Genomic DNA, 25,271 nt, shown 5'->3' on the forward strand with positions numbered 1-25,271 from the left:
AGCCTTACAGTGCAAGGTGTCATAAGAGATTCAAGAGTGACTGAGAGGGACGTATGAGAAGGGCTTGGGTGACAGAGTTTCTCTTGTGTGCTTTCTTTTGGCCACTCTTCTCAGTGCCACTCTGTATACAAAGCAAGAAGCCTTAGGAAACCAGAAGTTTCTCCTCTTGGATAAGAATTTATGACTACTACTAAGTAGCCATCCTCCTTCCCGCCCCTGACCTACTGAAATACTATTCCAATATTATTCATCTCTGTCCCCAGGAATTTCCCCAATACATGCTTCTCTGTGTCTAACCACACTGTAGCATCCTACAAAGTTAGCTGGCAGAGTCACCGCCTCACAGCCTGCCCTGCTAAACTAGATTTTAGGAATGGATCGATCTAAGTAAGGTATTACAAGTCTATAACCTTAGAACTTGGGAGGCTGAGACAGGAGGATTGCTGCAGGTTTGAGGCTAGCCTGGGCTACAAAGTAATTGCCAGTCTAGCCAGGACCCTGTGTCAACAAATAAACAACACATACACAGTGTGTGCACATTAAACAAGAAAAGAAAAAGCAATGGAATTTCTTTCCCTCAGAAAATATATTCAGGCTTTTGTAGTAATTACAACATACCAGGGTTCTGTCCTGCCTCTCTCCCTTTCAGAGACAATACAGCTTCCATGGTGAGAGAACTGGAACCTGAATGGCACCCTCAGGCTTCTAGCAGTTTCTCCGAACAGACTAATTTCCAGAGGATAGGCCAACTTTCCAAGGGAGAGAAAATAGGTCCATGACAAGCCCATTATGAACCCCGATCCTCTGGCCCTACAGTGATTTTGATTTCTGTTTGCCTTCTGCCTGTGGAGACCCCAGTATCCCTCTGTCACATCCCCATCACTTCCCTGGGCAGTTTCTCCCTCTTCTTGGCTCAGCCCCCTCCTTTTGTGCTGACATTCACTACACAGGATGCTTGCTCCTCTGCTGTTTTATCTGTAACTGGGCACCAGGAGGTCTCTCAGTGCAAGCTTGTGTTTGGCTGTTAAGGACAAAGGGATCTGATACCGCTAGCAAAGACAGTCATTGGCATCACCCACTTGATATAAAAAGTTGGAAGCACAGGGCAGGGAAACACAGAGCCACCTCCTGCTGCACCGGGGGTCTGTAGGATCCTCTTTGATCTCAGGCCACTACCTGGCAATGTCTCCACTTCTTTGGGTAGTTTTAAGGCTGAGGAATCGGAGTGAAGCTCAGAATCAAGGAGGAGAATGGGGAGGGAGGGAGGGGAAGTGTCTGTTCATATCTAGTAGTTCACTGGTAAATGCTTTAGAGGAAAATGGCTGTCATCTTGGATTTTGACCACCAGGAGCAGAAGCTGAAGTTGTGTCTGTTCTTCATGGTCGTTCTGTTGAGTATTTTTATAGCTGTCTAGTCTATAGGCTATAGAGTTGCTGGATTATGTAGACATTATTAAAACCAGATTATAGATGAGAAACTGAGGCTCATGCGTTGCAGAAGCTTTCGTGAGCCAGTCACAATATCTGCACACTGGGTTTTTGTAGCCAGTTGCAATATCTGCTCGTTCGGCTTTGTAGCTGAACTTTCTAACCTTGACATTGAGATGCCCGGTCCCGCCTGGTACATATGCATGGCAGATGCTGCTAGGAGGGAATATACGGGATGTTCTAGGGGTTAATATGCCACACATATTCGAAATCAAGATAGTTGTGGGGGACTCCTAGAGGAATGAATGGCTGCCTCTTGTACGGGCTGTAAGGCCCTGGATGTTTGAGGCTTTCCCTCACAACTCGGAGGAGTGTGGGCAGGACAGCTGCACCAGTAAGGACAGGGCTGCTGAGAACAGTGAAGAAACATTATGGAATGAAATGGGGGGCTCCATGTGCGCCTCTGTTGGCATCACCCAACCACACACGGACCATTCGTGACCTCCTCTTAGCCTGCGCACCTGACTCGAGGGAGCAAATGGGATTTGGCTACTTGTAGCTGGATTAGAGACTGGTTTTGTTCACAGGCATCCCAAGGCCAGCATTTGGAGAAGAAGGGCAGAGCCAGTGACACCCCCCCCTCCCGAGAAACCAGCTGAGATGGGCAATGCTTGTAGGCTTCCGGTCTTGGAACCAGAGCTTACAGGCACAATTGGTGGATGAGCTTAGAACTCTGCAGAAATTATTTCAGGGAACAAGAAGCAGCCCTGACTGGGTGATGGGGATAGGAGGCCTCCACCCCCTGCCCAGCAAGATGACTACTGTTAGCTGTATGTGGTGATCTGAAGGAACAAAGCCCGAGTGTCTCCATGGCCACATTCTAAGGGCTCAGTTGCCACTGATGGTGTAGTGTAGTTATTGTTTGAATGGAAGGGACAGAGGAGGTTCCTAAGATCCAGGAAGTTTAAGGAAACTTAGAAGACTTGGAACTTTATAAGATTCACACCCCCCCCGCCCCATTTTATATGCAGCAAACTCTTTCTCGGGAGGGCAGACTCTTCTGTTGAGCTACCTGCAAATTGGGCAGTGAGCTCTAGGGGTGCAGCTTTCCCATGCACTTTTCAGGGGTGCAGTCTCCTTTGATTCAATTATACTCAGTTTGATAAGTAACCCCGATAAACTCTTTGGTCTCCAAGCTAGACTTTGGGTAAAATATTTGACTGTTGGAAGTGCCCTGTCTGGGGTGAAATGCCCTTGCTCATGTCTGCCCAGGAGAAGCCACATAACCAACGGCCAAGACAGTAAGACATTTCCATCCTCTTAAAAAGTCCTGTTTGAATCAGGACTGTTGTGCTGGTATTTCTATATTGATTTCATGCTGAAGTAAATTTTGCAATATTGAATTAAACAAGATATTAACACCAACTTCACTTGTTTATGAATGCACACATACACACATACCCCATAGGTAATAGGAAGCTGAAAATTTCTAGTAATATCCATATTCCCACTGATCCCATAGACCCATTTTATCTGGATATAGAAGCACCCCTTCCATTTATTTAGTCATCATGTATACTAGCACATCCATTCAATGGTATTGTGTTATTTGATAGCTTGAAAACCATCAAAGTGACAGAGGCAACCCCAGATAACAGGACAGTGTAACTCTGAGAAAGGAAAATCCAGCGTCAGATATCTGCTGCATCTCGCCAATATAGTGGTTCTCAACCTTCCTAACACTGTGACCCATTTAATACAGTTCCTCATGTTGTGGTGACCCCCAGCCATAAAATTATTGCTACTTCCTAACTGTCCTCTTGCTACTGTTATGACTCATAATGTAGACATCTGACACGCCAGGGTATCTGCATGTGACCCCCCAAAGGGGCTGTGACCCACAGGTTGAGAACAGCTGCTCAGTTAGCTGGTGAACTGTGGGGCCTTGTGTTTCTCATCTGAAAAGTGTATTCGGGGAGAGATTAGTTGCGGAACATTGTTGGAATGTTTTTTTGGGGGGTGGTGCATTATGTCTAGGGGGTCCTGGCTCCTGATCAGCCTTAGGGAATGGCAGCCAGCGTTAACATTAGACCATCGGCAGTTTTGGTATGGAAGAGATTGGCTTCCCTGGCCTCTGATCACGAACCGTCACCATCCCCTCTCAGACCTCTAGCAAGCCTCCAGGCACAGCTGGGGGACTTACCTGCTGGTAGCTGCTGGCCCAGGAGGCACGGAGGGCATCCCAGCCTCCAGAGCGCTTGGCCTTGCTCTCCAGGTGAGCCCGCAGTTGTGTTTCCAGCTCCTGGCTGACTTGTTCCAGAGCGTGCACCTTGGTCATATACTCCACTAGGCAGCCCCCCAGGTCCTCAACAGTAGTGGGATCCCTTTCTGGGCCTGGAGCAGGTACGGTGGCAAGGCCTGAACTCCGTAGGCCCTGTAGGAAGACACTGCTGATGCCCAGGGCCCGTCGGGTCACTCGGGCACCGAGGCCACCTATGCCATCACTGGGTGCAACTCCTACATAGACCCCAGGGGCACGGACGAGGCTACCCACAGCACTGGTCCTGGATGCTGGGGGGCTATTCAAGGAGGACGGAGAACGTGTTCCCCTGAGGGATGACACCCGGTGCCTCTGCAGGGGCATGCTGGAGTTGGCTTCTGAGGGCAAGTTCGTTGCCACTCGCCTCTCACTCATCTTCTCTGCCTCTGTGGTGCCGGACAGGTTTACAGGGTCCAGGGGCTTTTGGTTGTCAGCGCCAGCATCCCCATGGCCTGGTCATGGGCCTCTCTGGAAGCTTCCCTGTCCCCGTGTTCTTTGTCTACTGCCTTCCATGAGCTTTGGGTATTCACTGAGCTGGAAGAGAACCGCCCCACCAGCCCGTGAGAGGCACACAGGCATTCTCTGTTGCTGGGTCATGTGCCCAGCCATCCAGACTTTTCTGGGGTGTAGCAGTGCAGCCTGTGGGAATGGGTCATCTAGATTTGCCTATTTCTTTTTCAGTCAGGGTCTCTAATGTAGGTGGGCCTCAAAATTCTTACGTAGCCAGGAAGACTTTAAACTTTTGATCCTAAAAAAAAAAAAAAAAAACCAAAAAACAACAACACAAAACAAAACAAAACAAAAAAACCTTTTGATCCTTCTGCCTTCAATTCCTGCAATAGAATCCAGGGCCTCATGCATACTATGAACCCCAGTTCGTGGCTTTTATTTAATGTCACTACCACAGAGAGGGTCAGGCAGGCAACCAGCTGTCCCTACTTCACTGGTGAGCAAACAGGCTACAGAACCTTAGATAACACGCGTTCTTGTATCCAGATCTCACACTACAAGCTGGGACTCCGTGTAGGAGACGCAGGGTGGATTACAGAGGATGTCCGTACCTCTTGGAGTACGCATGTGCGAAGGTGTGCAGGCACATGAGCCAGCCATGGAGGAAGGCAGCCTCACAGGCCCAAGGGAAACAAAGCAAGCCTGCTCATGCTTTCTTCAGGTCCGGCAGGCATTCCAGGCCCCTTCCAGCTCCGTCCTCCCCTCCCCCTCATGTCTGCCCTCTGACACTCTGCTTGTCAGAGGCTGGCCAGCGGCCATGTTTCTCCTCTAGACCTTTCGGTATGTGCTGCTCGATTGCTAACTCTGACACAGCCAGCAGACGCTTTAGGACCTGAGCTGCGGGGCAAGCTGTTAGGCTCTGGTCTCCCTTCCACCTCTGTCTCACCCTTTAATAAGACCAAGAAGGGAGAACAACAAAGGGATTTCCGGAAAGTACCCAGGGGTGCTCCAAGTTCAGGCTTTGTCAGCACCTCAGGTTTTTCTTTTTATTTTATGTGAATTGGTGATCTGACTGCATGCATATCTGTGTGAGGGTGTCAGATCCCCTGGAACAGGAGTTACAGATGTTGTGAGTGGGCACCCCAGGTTTTAATCCCTGCCTTTGGCATCTTCTAAGTCACACAGTCAATGGTTATACCCCAATCACTTCTCGGGGGTTAGAATGGTGCCTTCAGCCTGTGCACGACAAAGCCCTTAAAACACCATGTACTGAGTGAGGTTTAGTGTATTGAAAGCATGCACCCCCAAGTCCAGAGATGGACCTTGGATTCCTTGGTCCTGTAACGTGAGGGTTGACTCCAGGCAAGAGAGAGCGACAGGAATCAATTTCTGGTAGGTTCTGAGTATATCCAATTCTGGCACAATTCCATTCTCTGATTTTTTTTTTCTTTTTTCAATTCAACTTTAGAACTCGGGAAAAATATACAGTTGATATGTACTGCTGTTTGGGGTGCATAATGTACAATTTCTGGAGTATTATCTCATAGATATTATTATTATTTCCCTTTGTGATAAAAGACCCCGGGATCCCACAGCCAGAATGTGAAGAGCTGAGAAAGCCTCTTTAATCCAGAACGTAAAGAGCTGGGAAAGCCTCTTTAATCCAGAATGTAAAAGGTTGTCTCTGGCAGTTACCACTGGCTAGGGCCACACAGCTGCTCATCTGCTAGAATTTTATGTGCATTTATTTTCCATTCTTTATGAAAACTGCAACCTTTCTCCCATTTTGTTTACTCAAGACAATGTAAGAAGGACTTTGTTACTTTTGTATGTTTATGTGACGACCACAGATCAACTTTAGGCCATCCTCCGGGGCTGTCTACCTGATTGTTTGAGACAGGGTCTCCTGTTGGTCTGAAACTCCCCAATTATGCTAGACTTACAGGCCAGTGAGCCCCAGGGATCTGCCTGGCTCTGCCTACCCAATGCTAGACACAAGTGTCACCACACCCAGATTTTGTACATAGGTTCTAGGGATGGAACTCGGATCCTGATTGTAAGATATTTTACTGATGTAGCTCCCTACCTCTCAGGAGATGCAAGATTAAACATTGGTGGTGTTTATCTGATTAACAAATTAAGGGGCCAATTCAATCAAGTAAGGGCCAGTAGTTACAGGCTGAAGCTTACACAGATGGTGGTGTTCTTCCTCTGCAGCTCCCATGATGTACTGGGACTGGGTTATGGTAACAGCCTCCTTATCCAGGTGGTACTGCTGGGCTCCACAGAGTTGCATTTTAGTCGGTTCCGGGATGGATTATACAAGGCCCAGTGCAGGGTTCAAGCTACCGATTATAAAGGTGCCATGCGTGTCTAGGCACTGTTACTGTGCAGAGCATGGTAATGATTGTGGTTTTAGACACTCTCAGCCCCAAAGACATTTACTTTAAATCTACCTGGTCCTCTGGAGATGGGAACAGGCAAGGGGAGACACCAGGATGGACACCAATGTTTCAAAGATGTGAAGAAAGCGGACTTTCCCTTGGGAAACCCAACCTCTTGTTCTACAAGATCTCACCAACCCTGTTTTCTAATTGCACTGTAAAGTTCAATACAATGTTCAATTAGATAAGTACACATGGAAACAAGATAGTTAGGGGTACCACTGAGGGGAGATTTAAAGGTTATTTTTTTTTTAAATAAAAAGAATGCAAAATGTATTAGCGACTTGGTTCTCTGGGTAATAAAATAAGTTTATTTATATATACATGGTAGCTGAACTCTGTGGATACGGAAAAATAAGTCATACATCCACAAATGTATATATATATAACATATGTATCTTTGATGACATATATTATATATAAATTTTACTTTACAAACATGTTTTTCTCAATACATACTCACACACGTATATTCAATGCAGTAGTTAACAGAAATATTATGATAAGGTTAAGGTCAGACAGCAACATGTTAGAGAGCACAACATTTAACCTGCTTCTTTGTGGGTTGAAGTCTTTGAAGAGAGACAAGCAGACTCTAAGTAGATCCATGTAACATTGAGAAACACACATTAGTTTTGAAGGCCGTCTTTCTTTTGGAAAAGGGGGATGGACAAAGAGAGGCAGTCCTGATGAGAAGGTCACAGCAACAACACAGACATGGAAATCAACAGTCAAATTCAAGCTCCAGTCTGATAAGAACATCTATATTCAAAATATACTATCAAACTATTTTTTTCTTTTAGAGAAGGGGGGAGGGGTTGAAGTTAAATCCCTAGCCATGATGGGTTAGGAAAGTAACAGAGAAAAGCAGTTGGTTCCAGAAGCCCCTCTTGGGTCTCTGAGAGTCTGCTCCTTGTTGGCCACACTGGGTACAGTGTGGGCTGGGGAAGGCAGCTGGACCTGGACCTGGACCCAGGGGAACAAGAGGGGCAGGGGAACAGGGGATAGTAAAAGCGGATGGCAAGTTTGTGGGCAGGTCTGCCGTGCTTCTGCCTGTAGACAGAATGGCACTTTTTCCAAGTGAGTCATTTGGCAATCTTTTTTTTCTTTAAAGATTTAATGGGGGAAGGTTAAAAAAAAAATAGTTCTACACTGCAAGGCTTAATAGATAAACCTGTTTCTCATGGAGCACAAAATCATTGCCTTTGGAGAAAGCAATACCTAATCCCAACCAACACTTGGCCCTTGAACAGCGCGAAGGGCAAGTGCCGCACAGCCCCTGGGCTGAGATCTGCATCTGCCCTCCAGGAAGAGAGGCAGGGCATCCAGGGCAGGCAGGGATGTTGGAAGGGATACTAAGAAGGGTTTCTAGGGACCACTTTTCTGCCAGACAAAGGCAGTCCTGTTTCTTCTAGCATGGCGGGAGCATCCTGTGGGGTCGTAAAAGGGGGCTGGAGGCTCTGAATAGCCTTCACCGATCCTGTCAAACTCGACGTTCAGTGATGCTACAGTGAGGTTCCAGACTGGCACGTTCCTTTCCGTTTTGTACACCACCTGCCTGTGTCCTCTGCCGTGGTGCCCCAGTTCCCACCACTAGGATACATACAAAAAGACAGGAGATTTGGGCACACTGAGTCCAGGAAAACCAGACCATCAAGACCACACAAATGACCACTTGCTTGGCCACAGCTTCCACAGGAGACTGGTCTCGTTCCTTATCTGCCCAGGGCTCCTGGAACCTCTACATGCCCAGAACAGTTAAGCAATCAGTGCAACCGCTTTGCTTAGAAATACCTTTATTTTATAAAGCCATGGGTCATTCTGTAAATTTTTTTTTTAAACCACACTTGTAAAAAAGATGTTGACAATTCTTAGGAAAAAAAGCTGAAAATGTCTCTTATTAATTCAGGGTTACACAAAGGTTGTATTTATAATATATATATATATATATTTGTATATTTATAATTTAGAGACAAAAATAGGGAGTGGCAAAGTGGAGGCTGCTGCATCTAGATCTCGGAAACTTGATCGTTTCCCACGAACAGTGTTTCCTGGCAGAAGGGGTTCACGAGGACCATCCCAGTGTCTCGATAGTCGCCATTGGCTGGAGAGCGGGGCTCTGAGAGCTGGTCCTGAGGAGAGAGGGAGGAAGCTGGTGTGAGCTGGGGATGGAGTGAGGGGTGGCTGCTCTCCAAGACATGCACACACACAACCTGAGCAGTTAGGAGGATGGAGAGTTCCAGGCTAGCCTGGGCTATATACAGTGAGAGATTGCCTCAACAAATCAAGCAACCAAGCACATAAGTACATACACGCCCCACCACCACCACATACATCACACATATCACACAGAAATATCACATCCCCTATTACCTCCCCCATACTACATATCCCATCTCAGCCCACACAGACACACAGACACACATGCACACACACACACCTACCCCTAATTGCCTTAGTGTGCAACAGTTGATGTCCTGGGACTCCAGACTCAGCTTCCTGCTGCTTCCTCAGACACCCAGGCAAATTTGAAGCTTTTCCTTTCTAGATACACCTAGCCCATAATCACCCCTCAGAGTCTGACAGGCCTACACGTCTTCAGAGCCAGTCAATCCTCCTCTTAAGGGACCCCCAGAGTCTGGTGAGAATCATTTCCCCATTTCTTGTAGCAATACAAGCACCCATGTGGACCACAGTAAGATATGTGCTAAGTGGAACACCACCCCAAAACTTCAGCCTGTCTGCTAGCCCCGAGGTGGAAAAGGCTTTAGACAGGCACCCCAGGCCACTCAGAGAGGGGAATCAGAGTTTGTCAGAGTTTCCGGCTCAGCTACCAGGAATTAATTGCAAGCCCGTGTGGGTTACTAAGGGCCCTTCTCAGATCCAGGTATTAATTGAGTGACAAGACGGAACATCCAAAAGCCTGACTGAATGCCTGACAACCAGAATCTCAAAACTTCCAGGTTGTTTCAAAGCCAGTGGACTCAACACTCCAATGCCCCTGTGTGTGCAGGCCTGGCCCAGACTTCCTCAGAGGTGCCTTCATTTTAAGAAACCACAATTCATTCTCTGAAGTTTATTTTTAAACAAAAAACAGACAAAGGACAGTTCCTGAGGAGGAAGGACTGGCTGCTTTATGGACAGTCGGGGAAGAAAGAGGAAATGGCCCTGTCGATAAAATGTCTTTTCAGGAGACAGGCATTTCCCCCAAGGGCTTGTCTTTGGCCAAATCTCATCAGGAAAGTGCATATCAGTCTGACCCTTCTAACTGTGGAGAAGAGATGGAAGTCTTGCCCCTGAGCTGTGCGGGGTTTGCAGCTTGAAATCTGGCTTGCGTTGCCTTCCACTTTTAATGGGGCAAGCAAGTATGGATCAGTGGTGAACCTGGGGTGTGTATGAAGTGCAGCGCGAAAAGAGAAAAGGAATTTAGGAAACAGGGAAATCAATGGGGTGGGGAGGGAGGAAGGAAACAAAAATTAAACAAATGTCCAGGTACCCTTGGGAACGGCGATCTGCTTGGCCAGCGTGTAGTTACCTTTATCATCATAGACAGTAAAGGTGCCAGGCAGAGAGAGACTTTCTTAGGCAATGTATGTGTGGAACTTTTGGGTGAGTGCGGGTCTGAGGAAGCAGCATATAGGAGAATGTGATCATCCTGGGGGCGGGCGGGGGTCTACAGGGCATGCACGTCCCCAGCACTTCCCATCCTGGCCTCACACAGCACAAGATCGGAGTGTTGCAACAAATTACAGTCCTTTTTTTCACAAGGGCAGCAGAGCCAAGGGAGTAGACTGGCAGTGGGCACAGGCTGAAGCCAACACTGGCTGGCTTTCTGCCATGGCTTTTGTGGTGCCTTCTGTTCTTGAGACTGTGGCCAGGTGGCCCTTGTCACTGGAGCCCCCTGGCCTGGTGCTGACTGCAGATCAGGAGCGACCCCGACCCTGACCACCACAGTTCTGCATGGAGAACACCACGGTGCCTTGCAAGTGAGGCTTTTCTATAGCATGTTTACAGGCTCTGCTCTTCAGGGTTCTCGTCCCCACTTACAGAGAAAATATAAGGCATTTATGCCTCGCCACCCGGATTCAAGCCTTTCTCGGGTTTTTCACTTAACTGTAAGAAGAATGTGTGCTGGCTTCCCCATCTATGAAACCTTCATGAAGCCTGTGTTGCTACCAGCGTTTTGGCTATATATACCCTTTTGCTGAGTGGCTACTGAACTGGGGAATGAGTCATGGGGCCTTTATTCCTGGCTCATTCATCTACTGCATGTCTGCTGCGGAGCACTGTGGGCCAGGCCAGACACAGCCGTGGATACAGGGAACTGAAGTGAACTCACACAAGGCCCCTGCCTTCAGCAAGGAGAGGAAAATGTGTCCCGTGAGCAGCGTTGTAAGGAGAAAGCGGGCAGGGCTGGGGATGGATGAGCAGGGTGGGGCTCTGATGGGCTTAGGGCAGTCCAGGAAGGGCTCCTTAGAGAGACCTGCAAGAAGTGATGGCCTAGGCTTAACAGCAAAGCTCTTGTAGGGGATGGGCTTTCTGTGCAGAGCAAAGAGCCTAGAGCCACCAGGGGAGCGTGGGGGTAGTCAGGGACTGTGAGACTAGCTCATGAAGGGACCAGAAAGACGAATTTGTGTGTGTGTGTGTGTTTTGCATTCGCTGGAGCTGTGTTGTGTAAGAAATCAACCTCAGGTGTTGCTCCTTAGGAGTCAGCTTGAACCAGGACCTCTCACGGGGAACTGGGGGCTTACTGATTGTACAAGGCTGGTTGACCAGCAAGTCCTAGGAATTCCCCTGCCTCTGTTGCCCAAGTACTGGAAAGCTTGTGTATCACTGTGCTTGGATTCTTACATGGGTTCTGGGGATCTCTCCCCCCACTTCTCCCCTCTGCCTGACTTACTACTCTTCTCTCCTCCATTCTTCTCCCTCCTTCCCTCCTTTCATTTTTTATGGGTCTCATGTAGTCCAAGATGGTCTTGGACTCCCAAAGTAGCTAAGTAGCCTGGACTTCTGATCTTCCTACCTCTACCTCCCCAGTGCTGGGTCCACAGCATCCTTCATCCAACTTTAGCTTCTCTTTATGGTGCCCCAAGGATCCACTTGGGAGCTGGGGTCCATGGCCAATGGGTCACGCTTTTGAGAGATCACCTGGCTCCTGGCCTGATGGACTGCAGGAGGTATGATAGAATGGGAGATCATTCCAGAGTCTAATGTAGCCATCAGAGTGTGAGGAGAGGGCAATGGACTGGCACGAGAGTAGGCTAAGCTCATGCGAGAGCATATGAGGTGGACTCGGGGGACTACAGCAGGGTCATGAACACAACCAGGGACACCAGGTGAGCTTGGGGCTGGGGCCGGGAGGGCATCAGTGAATGGTTCCAGGTTGGGTCAATGAATGTTAGGCAGGGATGTGGCTGAGGGCGGGGGAGACATTAGAGCTGCGGACAGATATGGCACTGGTGGTGTAGCAGTTGCGCCATACACCTGAGGGGAACACAAGAGGAGCCTTGAGTGGCTGAGCTGGGGACTCATCGATGAGAGGTCCCACAGCACAGGACTCAATACTCTCGGCCTGAGAAAGAGCCACCAGGAGTAGGGATGGCAAGCAGGTGGAGGGGAGAGGATGATGGCGAGTTAACATCAGGCTGGCACTCACAGGGTAAATACCAGGATAGGAAAGTGGAAGATGCTACGATGCTACCACAGGTTTCCTTCACTGGTCACCTAAAAACTTTAAGGGACTAGATCAGCTGGGTTCGGACAAGGGAATGTAGCTACAGTCACAGTTATCAAAGCTCACCCTAGATGCCCTGGGAATGGAGGCACAGGGAAGGCAGCCTGCACCATCAGGGTTCACGTCACAATAACTCAGCTCAGCTCCCCCCTCATCTCCTTCCTGGACCATCTCCTTCCTTTGGACCATCTGTCTTCCTTTGCGGGCATACCTAGTGAGGCCCAGTAATCCCTGCGCGGGAGGGCTTTCTCCCCTGGGCCCATTGCACCTCATCGAGTTCTATTCTTAGTTCCGTTTGCTTTTGAGTGACACCAGGCTTTGTCTAGTCTTCGGGCCACAACTCAGAATTGGAAGTCTCTGGAGAACATGTTTTTAATCTTCAGTCCCCCAGAGACAGCTTGCTACAAAATAAGTCCTCCATAAACATTTGTTACTTATTCCCAGATTGGAGAAGTTCTGAGAACAACTTTCTCAACTCTAGTGTGCAGAAAGCACCTGGGGTGGGGGTGGGGGTGGGGGTGGGGGTGGGTTCTTTTCAGAATCAGACCCCAAGCTCAGGAGGGCTGGGGCAGGGGGAAGGAAGCTCCTGGCCCAGGGAGCACTGCAGAGGAGCGGCCCTAGGTCTGAGCAGCCACTTTGTTGCTCTTTCTGTGCAGGTGTGAGGTGGTTACCTCTGAGGTCTCTAGCGACTGGATCTCCCTAGGGAGCTCCACAGCGTGTCTGTTGAAGTAGTCCATCGTGATGGCGTTGTTCCAGTAGCTCAGGTTGTTCTCGGGGTTGGCCGTCTTCTTCTTTCTCCTCATGCAGCACACTGTCAACAGGACAGCTGTGGAGAGAGTCCCAGTCAGAGGCAGAGGGAGGAGACAAGTGACTAAGTGTCAGTGGGGTGCTGAGGACATCCTGCCCCCAGCCTCCATGTTCATTTAGACTCATGTATCCCGGGTGGGCTTCGAGCTCACTGTGTGACTGAGGACAGCCCTGAATTTCTGATCCTACTGACTAGCTTCTGGGATCACGGGTCTGTGGCACCACTCTTGGTTTCCGTGCTGGGGACTGAAACCAGGGATTTGTGCATTTAAGATAATCACTCTGCTAACTGAGCTCCCCCAATTCACTCTTGTTTTTTTGTCAACCACTACCTTGATTTTGAGTATCTACTATGTACTAGAAAAACTGTTAATAGTAATCAGTTTTCCTACAGGTCTATCCTCCTGTGTGCTCGTAATCAGTTTTCCTACAGGTCTATCCTCCTGTGTGCTCTCAGAAGAGGTCAGGCTAGTGATACATAGGTAAGAAAAGGAACTGGGAGATGTCATTAGGGATGGCTATTCAGTGAGAGATGGTAAGGGGACATGTGAGAAGCCACTTCAGTCACAAAGCTGGCATCCAGGGGAGGAGATGGCTCTTTGCAGAACAGGCAGGATGCTCCAGGATTGGAGGACAGCCCCGTGCAAAGGACCAAAGTGTGGACAGCCCAGGGGTGTGTGAGAAAAGAAAGTGCAGCATGGCAGGGGAGTGTGGGGAGGTAGGGGGGGAAGCCAGGAAGTGTTGAGAGGTATGCCCCAGGGGCTTGTGGGAAGGGAGGCTGCATGTGACTTGGTGGCATTTGTGGTTGCTGCTGTGCTGTGCTTTAAGGATGCACCAAGAAAGGGCTTTGCTCACATCTGGTGGGGGCGTTCCCCAGAGCTTGGAAGCAAAGACCAGCATGTGTGTTCAGAGATCTCTGCTGAAGCAGGGGGTGACAGACATAGATGCATTAGACAAAAGCTCGAGGCTCAGTTAAAAAGATGTGACTAGCCAGTCATACAGGACTTGTATTTTAGGGACATGATCCATACTGATAGCTACAAATGTCCTTTTGACCTCATGGAGTCAGTGTTAGAGTTCGTAATTTCCAGATAGCGAAGTAGTCATTTTATCAGTAGGCTTAGGAACAAAGCCGGATGTGTGGACTCCAAAATTTCTGCTCTTTAACACCCAGGTTTCTGCCCAAGGGCAACAGAAAGGCTCACCCTGTTGACTGCAGCCCAGCTTTCCTTTCCTCTCACACCGACCACGTAGGTGACCACGTAGGTGTTGACAGGTGACCCTGGTCTCTACAGTGTCTGAGTGCCTGAGAATGGGGGCCCAGGCCGCTCTGTTCAGAGGCCAACACCAGGGGGCAGCACAGGGCCATTTCCCACAGAAGCAGTCTGAGGGCTTGACCACTACAGACTTAGTATTTACTTAGGGTGTAGAAACTGGCACGTTTATGAGCTGAGATCTCAGAGCCCAGGTTCCAGTCCTGAGGGTTCACTGGAACATTCTGTACCCCCCCACCTCCAATCGCCACTGGCCTTGCTGGAATTATCTCCAACCAAGGCCAGGAGGCACCTTCAATTTGCAGTTTGCTTCATCTGCTCTGGCCAGAAGAAAGGCTTCCAGGTTGCTAACCATCCCTCTAAGAGTACCTTTTAAAAAGCCCTTGACAATGGAGGGGGATGCTGAATGGGCTGAAGGGGATTTCAGAGACCGGCTGGCGTCAGATTGTTCAAATTTGGTGGCTCAGTCTTTCCCTTTTTCTCACAGCCCAGGAAGGGGCAGAAAGGGCTGTGAAGTCCAGAGTGGAAACAGCGCAGTTAGGGTATCTTTTCACGCTGCTCAGAGACACCATGTCTGTCACAGGTGCCCTCTCTCCCTCCTCCCTCCCTGGTATTCCTCAGAGCCACCAGACTCTGAAACATCAAGCAGGAAATGGCCAGGGCACACGAAGCCAGTAGAACCAGGTCAGCTGCACAGTAAGTACAAGGTGTGAGCCACTTAACCATTTAGCCAAAGAATCAACCGCTCCGCGTTTCCAAAGGCAACAGCCACTGAGACCCTATGGGGAATGAGTGGGGGGGCCCCCTCCCTCTGTCCAAAGTTCTAGAACAGCCCCGAGAGTTAAGCAAACTCTCGTGGGTTTCCCAGTAATGATCTTCTGTGATTTATCAGATGAGAGATAGGAAGAAGGGTCACTTGTATGAAGCCAGAACGCTGCGTACTCTGAGAATCAAAGCCCCAACAGGTCCCCCCTAGAAGATCCAACCTTTCCAAACACCTGCTGCATTGCCAGCTGCCGGGCCTGCTGGAACATGCACTAGGAATCCACACGGGATGAGTGACAGCCCCCTCCTCATTGCTATCTCTTGAGCTCCTTCCCCATGGCAAACCCTGATCGAAGACACTCCATGCGCTGGCTCCGATTTTCATGGGCCGAGGAGGCTAGGCATTACAAGTGAGGAGAGGCCCTGTCCAAATCCTGCTGCCCCTTCAGATTTACCACCATCCCTGACACCTGCACCAGGACGTCAAAGAATCCACTGCCGCAGGGCTGGCAGAGCATTCGCAGTCTCTTGGGATCCCTCTGCAGCTCAAGGCTCCCAGCAACCCAGCAGAAATGCTCAGACGTTGTTCCATCTTCTTTATCTCCCATCTTCTGTGCCTCAAGGCCTGCATGGCTGTGTAGGGCTTGCCTCGCTTACTGCAGCTCATGCCAGCTCTTCCTGGGTGGTGGTTTATGGTATAGCTGCCTGGCATGCCTGATTCCATCTTGGCATCTGCCTTTTGAAGGACCTGAACTGACACAGCAGACGTCCCTCTCATCGAAGAGAAGAGAACGCATAGGAAGGCAGTCAAGAGCGGCGAGGGCTGGGTTGTGGGCAGGCGTGTTTGATTCCACAAGCTGGTGTTAGCATTTCAGGGAACTCCATAAAGGATTCAAGTGACAAGACAGGGACTGGGTGGCTTTCCGCTCTTATGCCCTGGTTATAAGGCCACAACTAAGAGGGTTTAGTGCCTGGCTCCTCACCTTAGCATGTCAGGGTTAGGTAGAAGTCTAGCAGGGGACACTACCTTAAAGTCCAGAGATAGCTATAGTTTAGCTTGAGTGGGTCCTGACCAGAATGACAATTTAAGGACAGTCCTGCCTTCTCACCACCTCCTCCCATTGGTCCATAATTCCAAAGAGACGACCCACCTAACTACACTTCCTTTTGCAATAATCTTTTCTGCTTCATAGTAAGAACCAGTCTAACCCGGGCTTGCTTATGTGGTAATTAAAAAGCCATTTAAGTCCTACATACAACACAACTCACACACACTGCATATACAGGCACATGTTTATGCTTGTATTCATGGTTAACATTCACTGGACAATGAGCAGAGCTAAGAATTATGGGTCCTATAACGTGTCATCCATTGGAATATTGGATTAATGGTCCAGAGCATGGAAAAAGTCTTGCTTTGGGGTGAGTATCAAGGTCAGGGAGTGGCTCTCCTCTGCCCCGTCAGGCTGAACTTGCATTGGTGATAGAAAACACCTGTCTCGGCTCTGGCTTCCTCATTTCACCCTCCCTAAAGCTCCATCTTCTCCTAGGGGAGGCTGTGAGAAAACACTCCCCAGTGTGAGATGGGCCAATCGAGCTCAGCAGAGCCTCCAAACTGTCCTGTGAAAACCGAGAGCACCCACTGGTGAGTCATGGCCAGTGGCAAGCTGGAGGCTTAAGAGGAGGCAGCAGGACCTGTGCATCCTGTTGGTGGCAGCAGAGACCAGCGCAGCAGCCACATGGCTCCTGGCCCTCGCTCCTACTGGCCTGGAGCCAGTCAATTTTAGTTCTCTTCTGAAGCAGAGTTGGCAGCGAGTATCTGGCAAGGGCTCGGGAGACAAAGCACCCCGCAGCCCTTGTACACGGATGCCCTTCCGGCTGTCGGGAGGGTTTGTGATGTGAAAGGCGGGTGAGCTGCTGACCCTCCATCGCTGTGCAGGCTTTGAGTTGAATACACTCTCTTTCCTCCCTTATTAGAACCAGGGGAATCATGAGCTGGAGAAACCATAGCTCGGGGTGAGTCTCTGCTGCTCTGCGAAGGAACCTGGCTTCTCTCCCAGCCCCTTCGCCAGCGGTGATAAATTCTATGCCTGCACTTTGGTACCAGTCTGCCTGCCTGGCAGAGGATGGAGTCTGCTGTAAGGTCTGTTGAGGTGCTCTGGGGTATACAGACAGCAGGGAAGGTTGAAACATGAGCCTTCAGACCCGGAAGAGCCTAGCTGGTCTGGTCCTTAGATGCAGCAGGACTATGCAGAGAGTCCAAGCAGCACCTAGGGTCCTGAGACCAGACTGATTGATACTTTCAAGTATTCCCTGACATTCCCAAGGATGACCCACAGGGGCTATGTCTGTGACCAAGGACATGGAGCTGATGTAGAGGCTGCCAGGACCCAGGTAGAAACATAAAGGAAGTGGGCTCTGTTGTCCCCTTGGGCTATAAAAGACCAGTGTGGACACAATCAGATCTTCAGAGAGAGTGTCCTACCCTTGCACCCCCAGCACCTGAAGGCTCCTCTTACAGCTTCGACTTGTCCTTGAGGAGTGGTTCTAGGCTGTGCCTGCCCCTGCCTTGGCTGACATCGGTTTTCTAACTCAACAGTGTGGGTGAAGACCAGAGTCTCCTGACACCTTGGTGCTGTGTGTTTGTTTATGTGTTTATTTTCTTTAGCTAGTGTAGGGACAGAATGATAAGACAAACCTGGGATGCCAACTATAAACAAGGGCTTCCACACACTTGGGAGATTAGAAAGCAGCTACTTCTCACATATGGCTGTTAATAATTATTAATACATGCTAAGTTTTCTCAATCTCCTTCCTATTTCAGAAGCAGGGATCACAGCTTATGGTCCACTGTGCAGTTGAGGTGGATATACCTAGGAGAGGCGTAGCCCCAGGGGCTTTGTCTCTGGATTCCTTTCTGAATCTAGCAAGGTGTGAGTGCGTGTGGGGAGGCCCTCCCTGCCTCTAGAGGCTGCTGTCATTGCTTCTTGGGAGACAGGCCACTCTACTGAGGAAGTTTCCTGCACATCAATATGAAGATGAACTTTTGTAAAATATTATTTAAATGAATTAATGATTTTCCAGAATTCTTGAGTTGATTTCAATAGTTTTAGGAAGTTCAAGGGTAGTTGATAGAAAGTTTAAGGAGATGGTTTAAGGTGTTATGGCAGAGAGAGATAATAAAGTTAGAATTAAGAATAGAATCTGCCTCCTCCTTGTAGTGAGTGCTGAGTAAGTTAGAAAAGGAGCATAGTAAGTTTTCATGTGTCACAAGCATGTAGGGGTACTTGGAAGAGAAAAATAGGCTTGGGACAAGCTAATGATCACAGAAAACATTCATTCTAGACTGGGTCTGAGTTCTTGGATCTTGTGATCTAGGGATGTGGCCATAGGTTTTGGTGTGTACCATGAAAAGACAGGGTTATGAAAAAGTAAATAATTGTATTATGAGCATAAAAATAGAGGAGAGATGATTAGCTGAACAAGACTTCAAAAACCAGTAAGACGGATGATGATCTGCTTCTTGGCAAATAAAAATTGTCATCAGCTAAGCATAGGAAAACACTTGCTACTATAGACTGGCTTGCTTAAACTTTGTTAATCAATGACAAAAGAATTGCTTTGGGGTTTCAATGAACTTGTGGAGAGACAGATAGATGAGAAATGTTTAATTAGGTATGAGTTTCAAGAAGAATATATAATCAGTAATCCTGTTGCAATGTCCTTTTGTGTAATGAATCTGTTCTTAAAGAATGATGTTCTTGTGATTGTTTTTGGAGAACGTGTAACTTGTGGCTATAAGGTAATCCTTTTCTTAGAGGATTTTTGTCTTAGGTAGTATAAAAAGGCTAAGAGAGAAAGTTGGTTGGAGCTTTGCTCCATCCACCGTGTGTGTGTGTGTGTGTGTGTGTGTGTGTGTGTGTGTGTCTGTCTGTCTGTCTGTCTGTCTGTAGTTGTTAGAGCTTGCTTCACCCACCAAGTGTGTGTGTGTTCCCTCAGTGAAAAGTCTGCTGAATGACCAACTGCCAACCTTACACCCTGCCTCTGCTGACTCTGTGATATCAAAGCCGGCTTTTGACACACGGCCAACTTTACACATTCCCTGATCTCTGGGTCCTGGAGTAGGAGTAGCCCTCCAGCTACTCCTCAACAGAAGTTTTTTTGTTGTTGATTTTCCCCAACAAGCTGGGAGAAGAGATACTTGTAACGAGGAGATGGGTGGAAAGCTGGCTGTGTTGACCTGAGGCAAGAGGGAAGGGTGGTGTTGGCGTGGTTTCACAGCCTCCCCATGGGAAGCCTTGAGGTCTCACTTAAGACCAAGACGAACCCATAGGGTGATACGAAGTCTGTCTGTGAACAGAGCTGATGCCAGCAAGGCTCTGTTAGTGTGGCTAAAGTGCTCCCCCACTTGGCACAGGTGGGCATGTGTGGAATGCTGTCCTTCTGGGGAACCAGGGGTAAAGGTGACCAATCAGAGGCCACAGAGGTAGCAGGCTTGGGTAATACAGAAGGAGATGCTGAGGGTCATGGATAAAGGCAAGGATATTGCTCCCTGAGAGTCATTCCAGTGCCTCTGGGACTGTTAAGTGGGCTTTAGTTTTAATGTAGTTTTGGAAGACATCACTCAGGACTACTGGGTGCAAATGACCAGAAGGCAAACTTGAGGTCCTCAAGAGAGTGGGGAAGAACATGAAAGGTCAGGGAACAGGCTGTGTGTGTGTGTGTGTAGGTTGAGAAGCAGAGGTGACATCTTTAATGGTAACCATTTGAGGTAGGGTGGGGCAGCCAAGTCCAGCAAAGATCCTCTGAGAACAGAGTATGTCATGGGAAGGCATAAAGGGGGGTTTTAAGGTTCTCAGAGGTCATGGTGGCAGGGCCTTGATGGGACCTGAGCATATCCTCTGACTCCTCTCTCAGAGGGACAGGCTTCTGCAGAGAGGTGCTGGTTGCCATGGAGTAGAGAATTGTAATAATCAGGTCCACAGTGCACAGAGCTCATATAACTATGGAGGTTAAAGCAGGCTGGGAGGTAACTGGATGGAGAAGAGCTAAAACCCACCTCACTCCAAGGCCTTAATTTAGCCTGTGCATTGAGAACTGTGCTCTAGCCAAAGCCGGCAGGACTTTCTGGCACACGGAAGCTTTATCCCTTCTTTCTTAGGTGAATGAGGAGAGACATGGAGGGGAGAGAAAAGACAAGACAGAGAAGCAGTAGAGGATGGTGATGACTCTTCCAGCTATAGCCCGTAACTCTTCATGGTCAGCTGCCACCCATGGTGTCTTGGTGCCTAATCAATAAAACTCCAGGCAGGAAGGTCTGTCCCTCCTTGCCACCTGAATCCAAGGCAAGCCAAGTCTCTTACCTCATTTGGTGTTTCTCTCTATAATGCATGTGGCTGGCTTAAAGTACCTTTAAAGTGTCACACACCCCAACCCCCTAAGCTCCGGGAATGATGGCTTTATGATCTACGGATATTTGAGCTATATCCAGGACCAGGGACTGGGATGGTCTGTGATTTCTGCCTTGCTATCTCTTTGTCAGTTAGGGATTGCCTAACTCAAGGGCAAGAGAATGTGGAGGATGGGAAAGATGATGGAGAGGAGGGGAGCAAGCAGGGTACTCACAGCAGGAAGAGATGGGGACACTGATAGCCAAGATGACCCAGGCAATATCCATCTTGCTCAAGCAGATGGTGGCTCTGTGCTGGGGCTTGTCCCCTTCAGCCACGTGGGAGATGTTGGCCACGGTTCCTGGCTTCCAGGTCCCAGCAGGGACCAGGCGGTTGAGGAAGTTGCCTGTGGCTGTGGACAGCACTGTGGAGAGAGGTCTGGGGCCCCTGTCGGTTGTCGTGGAGGAGGTCTCAGCCTTTTCCTCGGCTGGAGAAACAGTGCTTTCTGAGACCCCAGAGGGCCGCGTTGGGGCCTGAGGGGTTGCAGATGGTCCCTGAGGGATTCCCGGGGAAGGGGCTGAGACACTGGCATCAAAGGCAGCCTGGGTGGGCCCTGTGGCAGCCGTGAAGACCCCGGAGCTGGCAGACGTGGGTCTGTCAGTGTCAGGTGTGACAGCGAGCCAAGAGTCACTGTGGCTGGCGCTGTCCTGCACGTCACCATGAGGGTTCTGAGAAGGCACTGGGGCAGGCTGTGTACTGGCAGGGGCACCTGAGGCTGCTGTGGCATCTGGCTCCCCTCCTGGGCTGGTAAATGTGGGGCCACTCCCCTGGTTGGATCTGATAAGGCCTGGCTTGTCCTTTGCAGGTACCAGGGAAGTTGTGGGGGGCACCCGTGAGGTGCTTCTGGGTGCTGTAGCTGGAGACACTGTCTGGGGCTGTGTCGAAGAGAAGTAGCCCCCGAGTGGGGTCCTAGGCATGAGAGCAGAGGGGTCTGGCTCCGCAGACCCCGTAAAATTACCCTTGTAGATTTGGAAGATCTTCCCCAGAGGACGCTTCGGCCCCAGATGTTCTGAGCTCTGATTTCGTCCCCTCTGGCTTTCCTTCCTGGCCAAGTGGCCACCGGGTACAGGTGTAAGAGTGCGAGACGAACCACCAGCCCCCTTCCTAGAAGAGCCCGGGGGTCTGGGGGGCCGACGAGTGGTGGCCCGTGGGGCCACTGTGGGGCGGCTGGTGGTTCCTGCTGGCTTTGTTGGCAGGGTAGTGGTGGGGGCAGCATCTCCTGGGGGGTGGCTCTCTGAGTGGGAGGGTGTGGTTGTCATGGCAGCTGGAGGGGACCCTGTGGGCAGAGGGCTTTCGGGATGCGGGACGGCAGCTGTCACCATCACTGTGGACATGGTGTCTGTAGGAGGGTGCCCTTCTGGATGAGAGACTGTAGTTTCCAGAGTAGCTGTAGCCTGTGATGAGGATCCATCAGGTGTAGGGTTCAGTGTCACCACAGAGGAGAGTCTGGTAGGGCTGTGAGGTGCTGTCACCATGGTGCCTGGGGGGCTGCCTGAGGGGAGGGTCTGTAGAGATTCCCTGGGAGATGGTTCCTGGACAGCGAGTACCAGTGCTTTGGTCAGTGCCAAGGTCAGGAGAAAGCCTGGAGGGGGGAGAGAGAGGAGAGAGGTGAGGAACAAGAGTGTTGCTCGCAGGCAGATCATGTTTACCCAGGACCAGGAGAAAGCTCCAGGGATGCAGGAAGGATACCTGGAGCATCCCTTAGGCCACGCCGGCCCTCTGAGGCACAAGCACCGCATGCGCACCTGGGGAAAGTCTACGAAGAGGCAGGATGCTACATATTAGGAAAGACAGCAGCATCAGGTGACTCAGCCCAGCCAATCCTAGCCTTTCCCCAGTTACCCAGAATGCATCAGCCCTCTACCTCAGGGCAGCACCTTGGGATGGGAGGGGGAGCCTAGGACGCTTCTACATCACCTGCAGCTGGGGAGTTGTCAAGGACCACAGGACCTGTGAGCCACTCATAGTCAACTGAGGAAGGATTGGGTGGGAGAGCTAAGAGCTCCTTTTCTTCTTTATTTACATTTTTTTGTTTTGTTTTGTTTTGAGACAGGGTTTCTCTGTGTAGCCCTGGCTGTCCTGGAACTCACTCTGTAGACCAGGCTGGCCTCGAACTCAGAAATTCACCTGCCTCTGCCTCCCAAGCGCTGGGATTAATGGTGTGTGCCACCATGCCCGGCTTAAGAGCTCCTTTTCTTGAACAGTTACAAAGTGCCAACGTTGGGCCCCTGCTCATTTAGGCTGGCTTGCCCCATGCTTCTGTTCCTGGCACCGTAGAGCACAAACCGTTCCTGCGAGGTCCACAGATGACCTTGAGGTAAGGCAGAGATGCCCTGGTGCCATAGGAGTGTGATGGGCAGAAGAGGGCACTGGTCCAGACAGGGCAGGCAAATCTGGTTTCCCTAGCGTTGTAGTAGGGTCTGGGATAGAGAATACTACATCAATGAAGACCATTGGTTGCTGGAGGTTGTCAGCAAGCGCTATCCCCGTGGTTCCTTATGTAGCTGAACTTGGGGAAAGTCACTGGCGGCACTTGGTCTTTTAAGTAGGAGAAGCCCTTCTGAATGATTAAAAAAAAAAAAGCATCCATAATAATGCGTGTGAATAAGTTTATTTAGAAAATGCAAAGGCATAAAAAAAAATCCCATTAATTTGAAAGCATTCTTAAATATACAAATGGTTCTTATATAACCACAGCACCATAGGGCACCAGCCCCGCACATCACAGGCTGCAAGTCTGGCTGTTGCAGCATCCAGGGACCAATGTGCCCCTTTGCTCTGACCTGTTCATGGTGGTTATTTATGTGACATGCATGTCACAACCGTATACCCTGTGGCTCAGCGCCACAGGGGTGGTCACTGGTGGTGGTAACCTTCAATGTTTGAGGAGCATTCTACTCCAAGATGGTCTCCTGAGTGTTAAGGGCTGAACCAGGGAGAGCTGGTCTCTGCTGATGTTGGGTGGTGGGAAATTTTACAGGGTCTGATTCTGACTTGTCAGCACCTCCATGTTTATCTGCACTCCTTTGTTAGTCTTGGACTTCTTTTCAACCCTAGTGAGACCCCCAGGAAGTGGGTAGGCATCTGTCTGATGACTCTCAGACTTTCTGGACTTCACCATGCTCTAGCAGGGCAAGGGGCTGCACTGGTGGTGTGGGTAGGATTCCCACACGGATTCTGGGATGGGCAGCCAAGTTGCTAGTAGTGGGAGTCCTGCTTGGGCTGCACGGGAGCCTGGCAGGAAGGGCAGGGCCCAGCTTGTGACTCTTGGTGTCTGATGGAGCTGGTGAGACTCTGGTTAGTCTCAAGGAAGCAGGGAGGGAGAAACTCCAGAGAGCCTGGCGCAGTACCTGGTGTGTAGTGGTTTTTGCAATAACCCTTGGACCTAATATTCACAGCTAAGCCCATGCCGGGGAGGCTGAGTGACCTGGTTTCTAGCAGAGGCAATGGCTCCCTCCCTAGGCAAGCCGGGTTTCTACGCTTCCATTCACGAGTCAGCCCACACACTTGCAGTGCATTCTGCTCATTCAAGTCGGTCCTGAATCACGCTTGCTTTCTCCCTAGCAACCACTTGACAGGGAGGGAAATGAGAGCCCGGAGAGACAAGGCAACATGTGTGCGGTCACACAGCCGCAGCAGTCTGTGCTACCAGGGCTCTCTCTAAAGCATATGCTCTTCCTAGTTAACTGCCCCCAGAGATGGGGGTGGGGTGGGGGAGGGCAGGGGGCCAACCGCTGGTACCACAAGAGACCAACCTTGGTACTACTTTGATCTTAAGCTTCCAGCCTCCAGAAGCTTTGAGAAAATAACTACCTGTGGGTTTTGTTTTCTCTTTTTTTTTTGTTTTTCAAGACAGAGTTTCTCTGTGTAGCCTTGGCTGTCCTGGAACTCACTCTGTAGACCAGGCTGGCCTCGAACCCAGAAATCTGCCTTCCTCTGCCCCTCAAGTGCTGGGATTAAAGGCTTGCGCCACCACACCTGGCTACCTGTGGGTTTTTAAGCCCTTCAGAGAGTGCTATTTTGAAATGGTATCCCAGGATAAAGCATTTTGTATTAGAACCCTTCTGGAAGGGGAGAGCTGAAGATGAGGGCATGGGGAGGGGGAGTGGTTTACACTGGGAGATGATCTGAGAGTCGGCCAAGGGGTCTGATATTGGAGAAACAGGGAAAACTTGATCTGAGGGCAGCTGTGAGCTGATGGGAGCACCATACATCATGTGCCTTAAGGAGACTCCCCCAGGCTCCCTCCTAGCTGAGGGCTGCTTCTTGGTCCATACCCACTGGGTACCATGTGGCTGAGTTAGGGTGGTCTTCAGTGCAGGGGTTGGTAGGTGACAAACTGTGTCCATTTGGTGGCTGCTGTAGTAGCTAGAGTCCTCCCAGAGGATGGCTGAGCTGGAGCACAGAGTGTCTTTGGTACTCAGAGCCCTAGAGCCAAGGACATTATATTGTTTTGGCTTCAGAGTCAAGAGCAGCACAGATTTTGGAGGGAGAGACCAGCTAGCCCCAGGGACAGGCACACAGTGGGAAGGAGAGCCACCTGGGCTCTAGGACAATGCCAGCCACCCTCTAGTGCCAGCCGCCCTCTAGAACACAAGGT

At 49.9% G+C, this 25,271-nt stretch overlaps 2 protein-coding genes across 4 annotated transcripts in view; both read right to left on the reverse strand.

Annotated features, from left to right (window-relative positions):
• Bfsp2 (beaded filament structural protein 2) overlaps nucleotides 1-4,234 on the reverse strand; it is a 53,267-nt gene extending 49,033 nt beyond the window's left edge. Inside the window, exon 1 of the mRNA XM_021207758.1 lies at nucleotides 3,631-4,234. Coding sequence (XP_021063417.1) covers nucleotides 3,631-4,122 — 492 coding nt within the window. The 5' untranslated portion in view covers nucleotides 4,123-4,234. The remainder of the gene's footprint in view (nucleotides 1-3,630) is intronic.
• A 2,686-nt stretch (nucleotides 4,235-6,920) lies between these two features.
• Nucleotides 6,921-25,271, reverse strand: part of Tmem108 (transmembrane protein 108) — a 274,768-nt gene continuing 256,417 nt past the window's right edge. The window contains exons 3-5 of one of the 3 annotated variants that reach the window (XM_021207037.2): nucleotides 20,847-22,253; nucleotides 13,047-13,201; nucleotides 6,921-8,773 (exon numbers count right to left, since the gene is read on the reverse strand). In XM_021207037.2, the coding sequence (XP_021062696.1) occupies nucleotides 8,651-8,773; nucleotides 13,047-13,201; nucleotides 20,847-22,253 (1,685 nt within the window). In that variant the 3' untranslated portion in view covers nucleotides 6,921-8,650. The remainder of the gene's footprint in view (nucleotides 8,774-13,046; nucleotides 13,202-20,846; nucleotides 22,254-25,271) is intronic. The other 2 variants (XM_021207036.2, XM_021207035.1) reach the window with 2 other exon arrangements.

The sequence above is a fragment of the Mus pahari genome, chromosome 10, assembly GCF_900095145.1.
Source record: "Mus pahari chromosome 10, PAHARI_EIJ_v1.1, whole genome shotgun sequence".
Taxonomy (NCBI): Eukaryota; Metazoa; Chordata; class Mammalia; order Rodentia; family Muridae; genus Mus; species Mus pahari.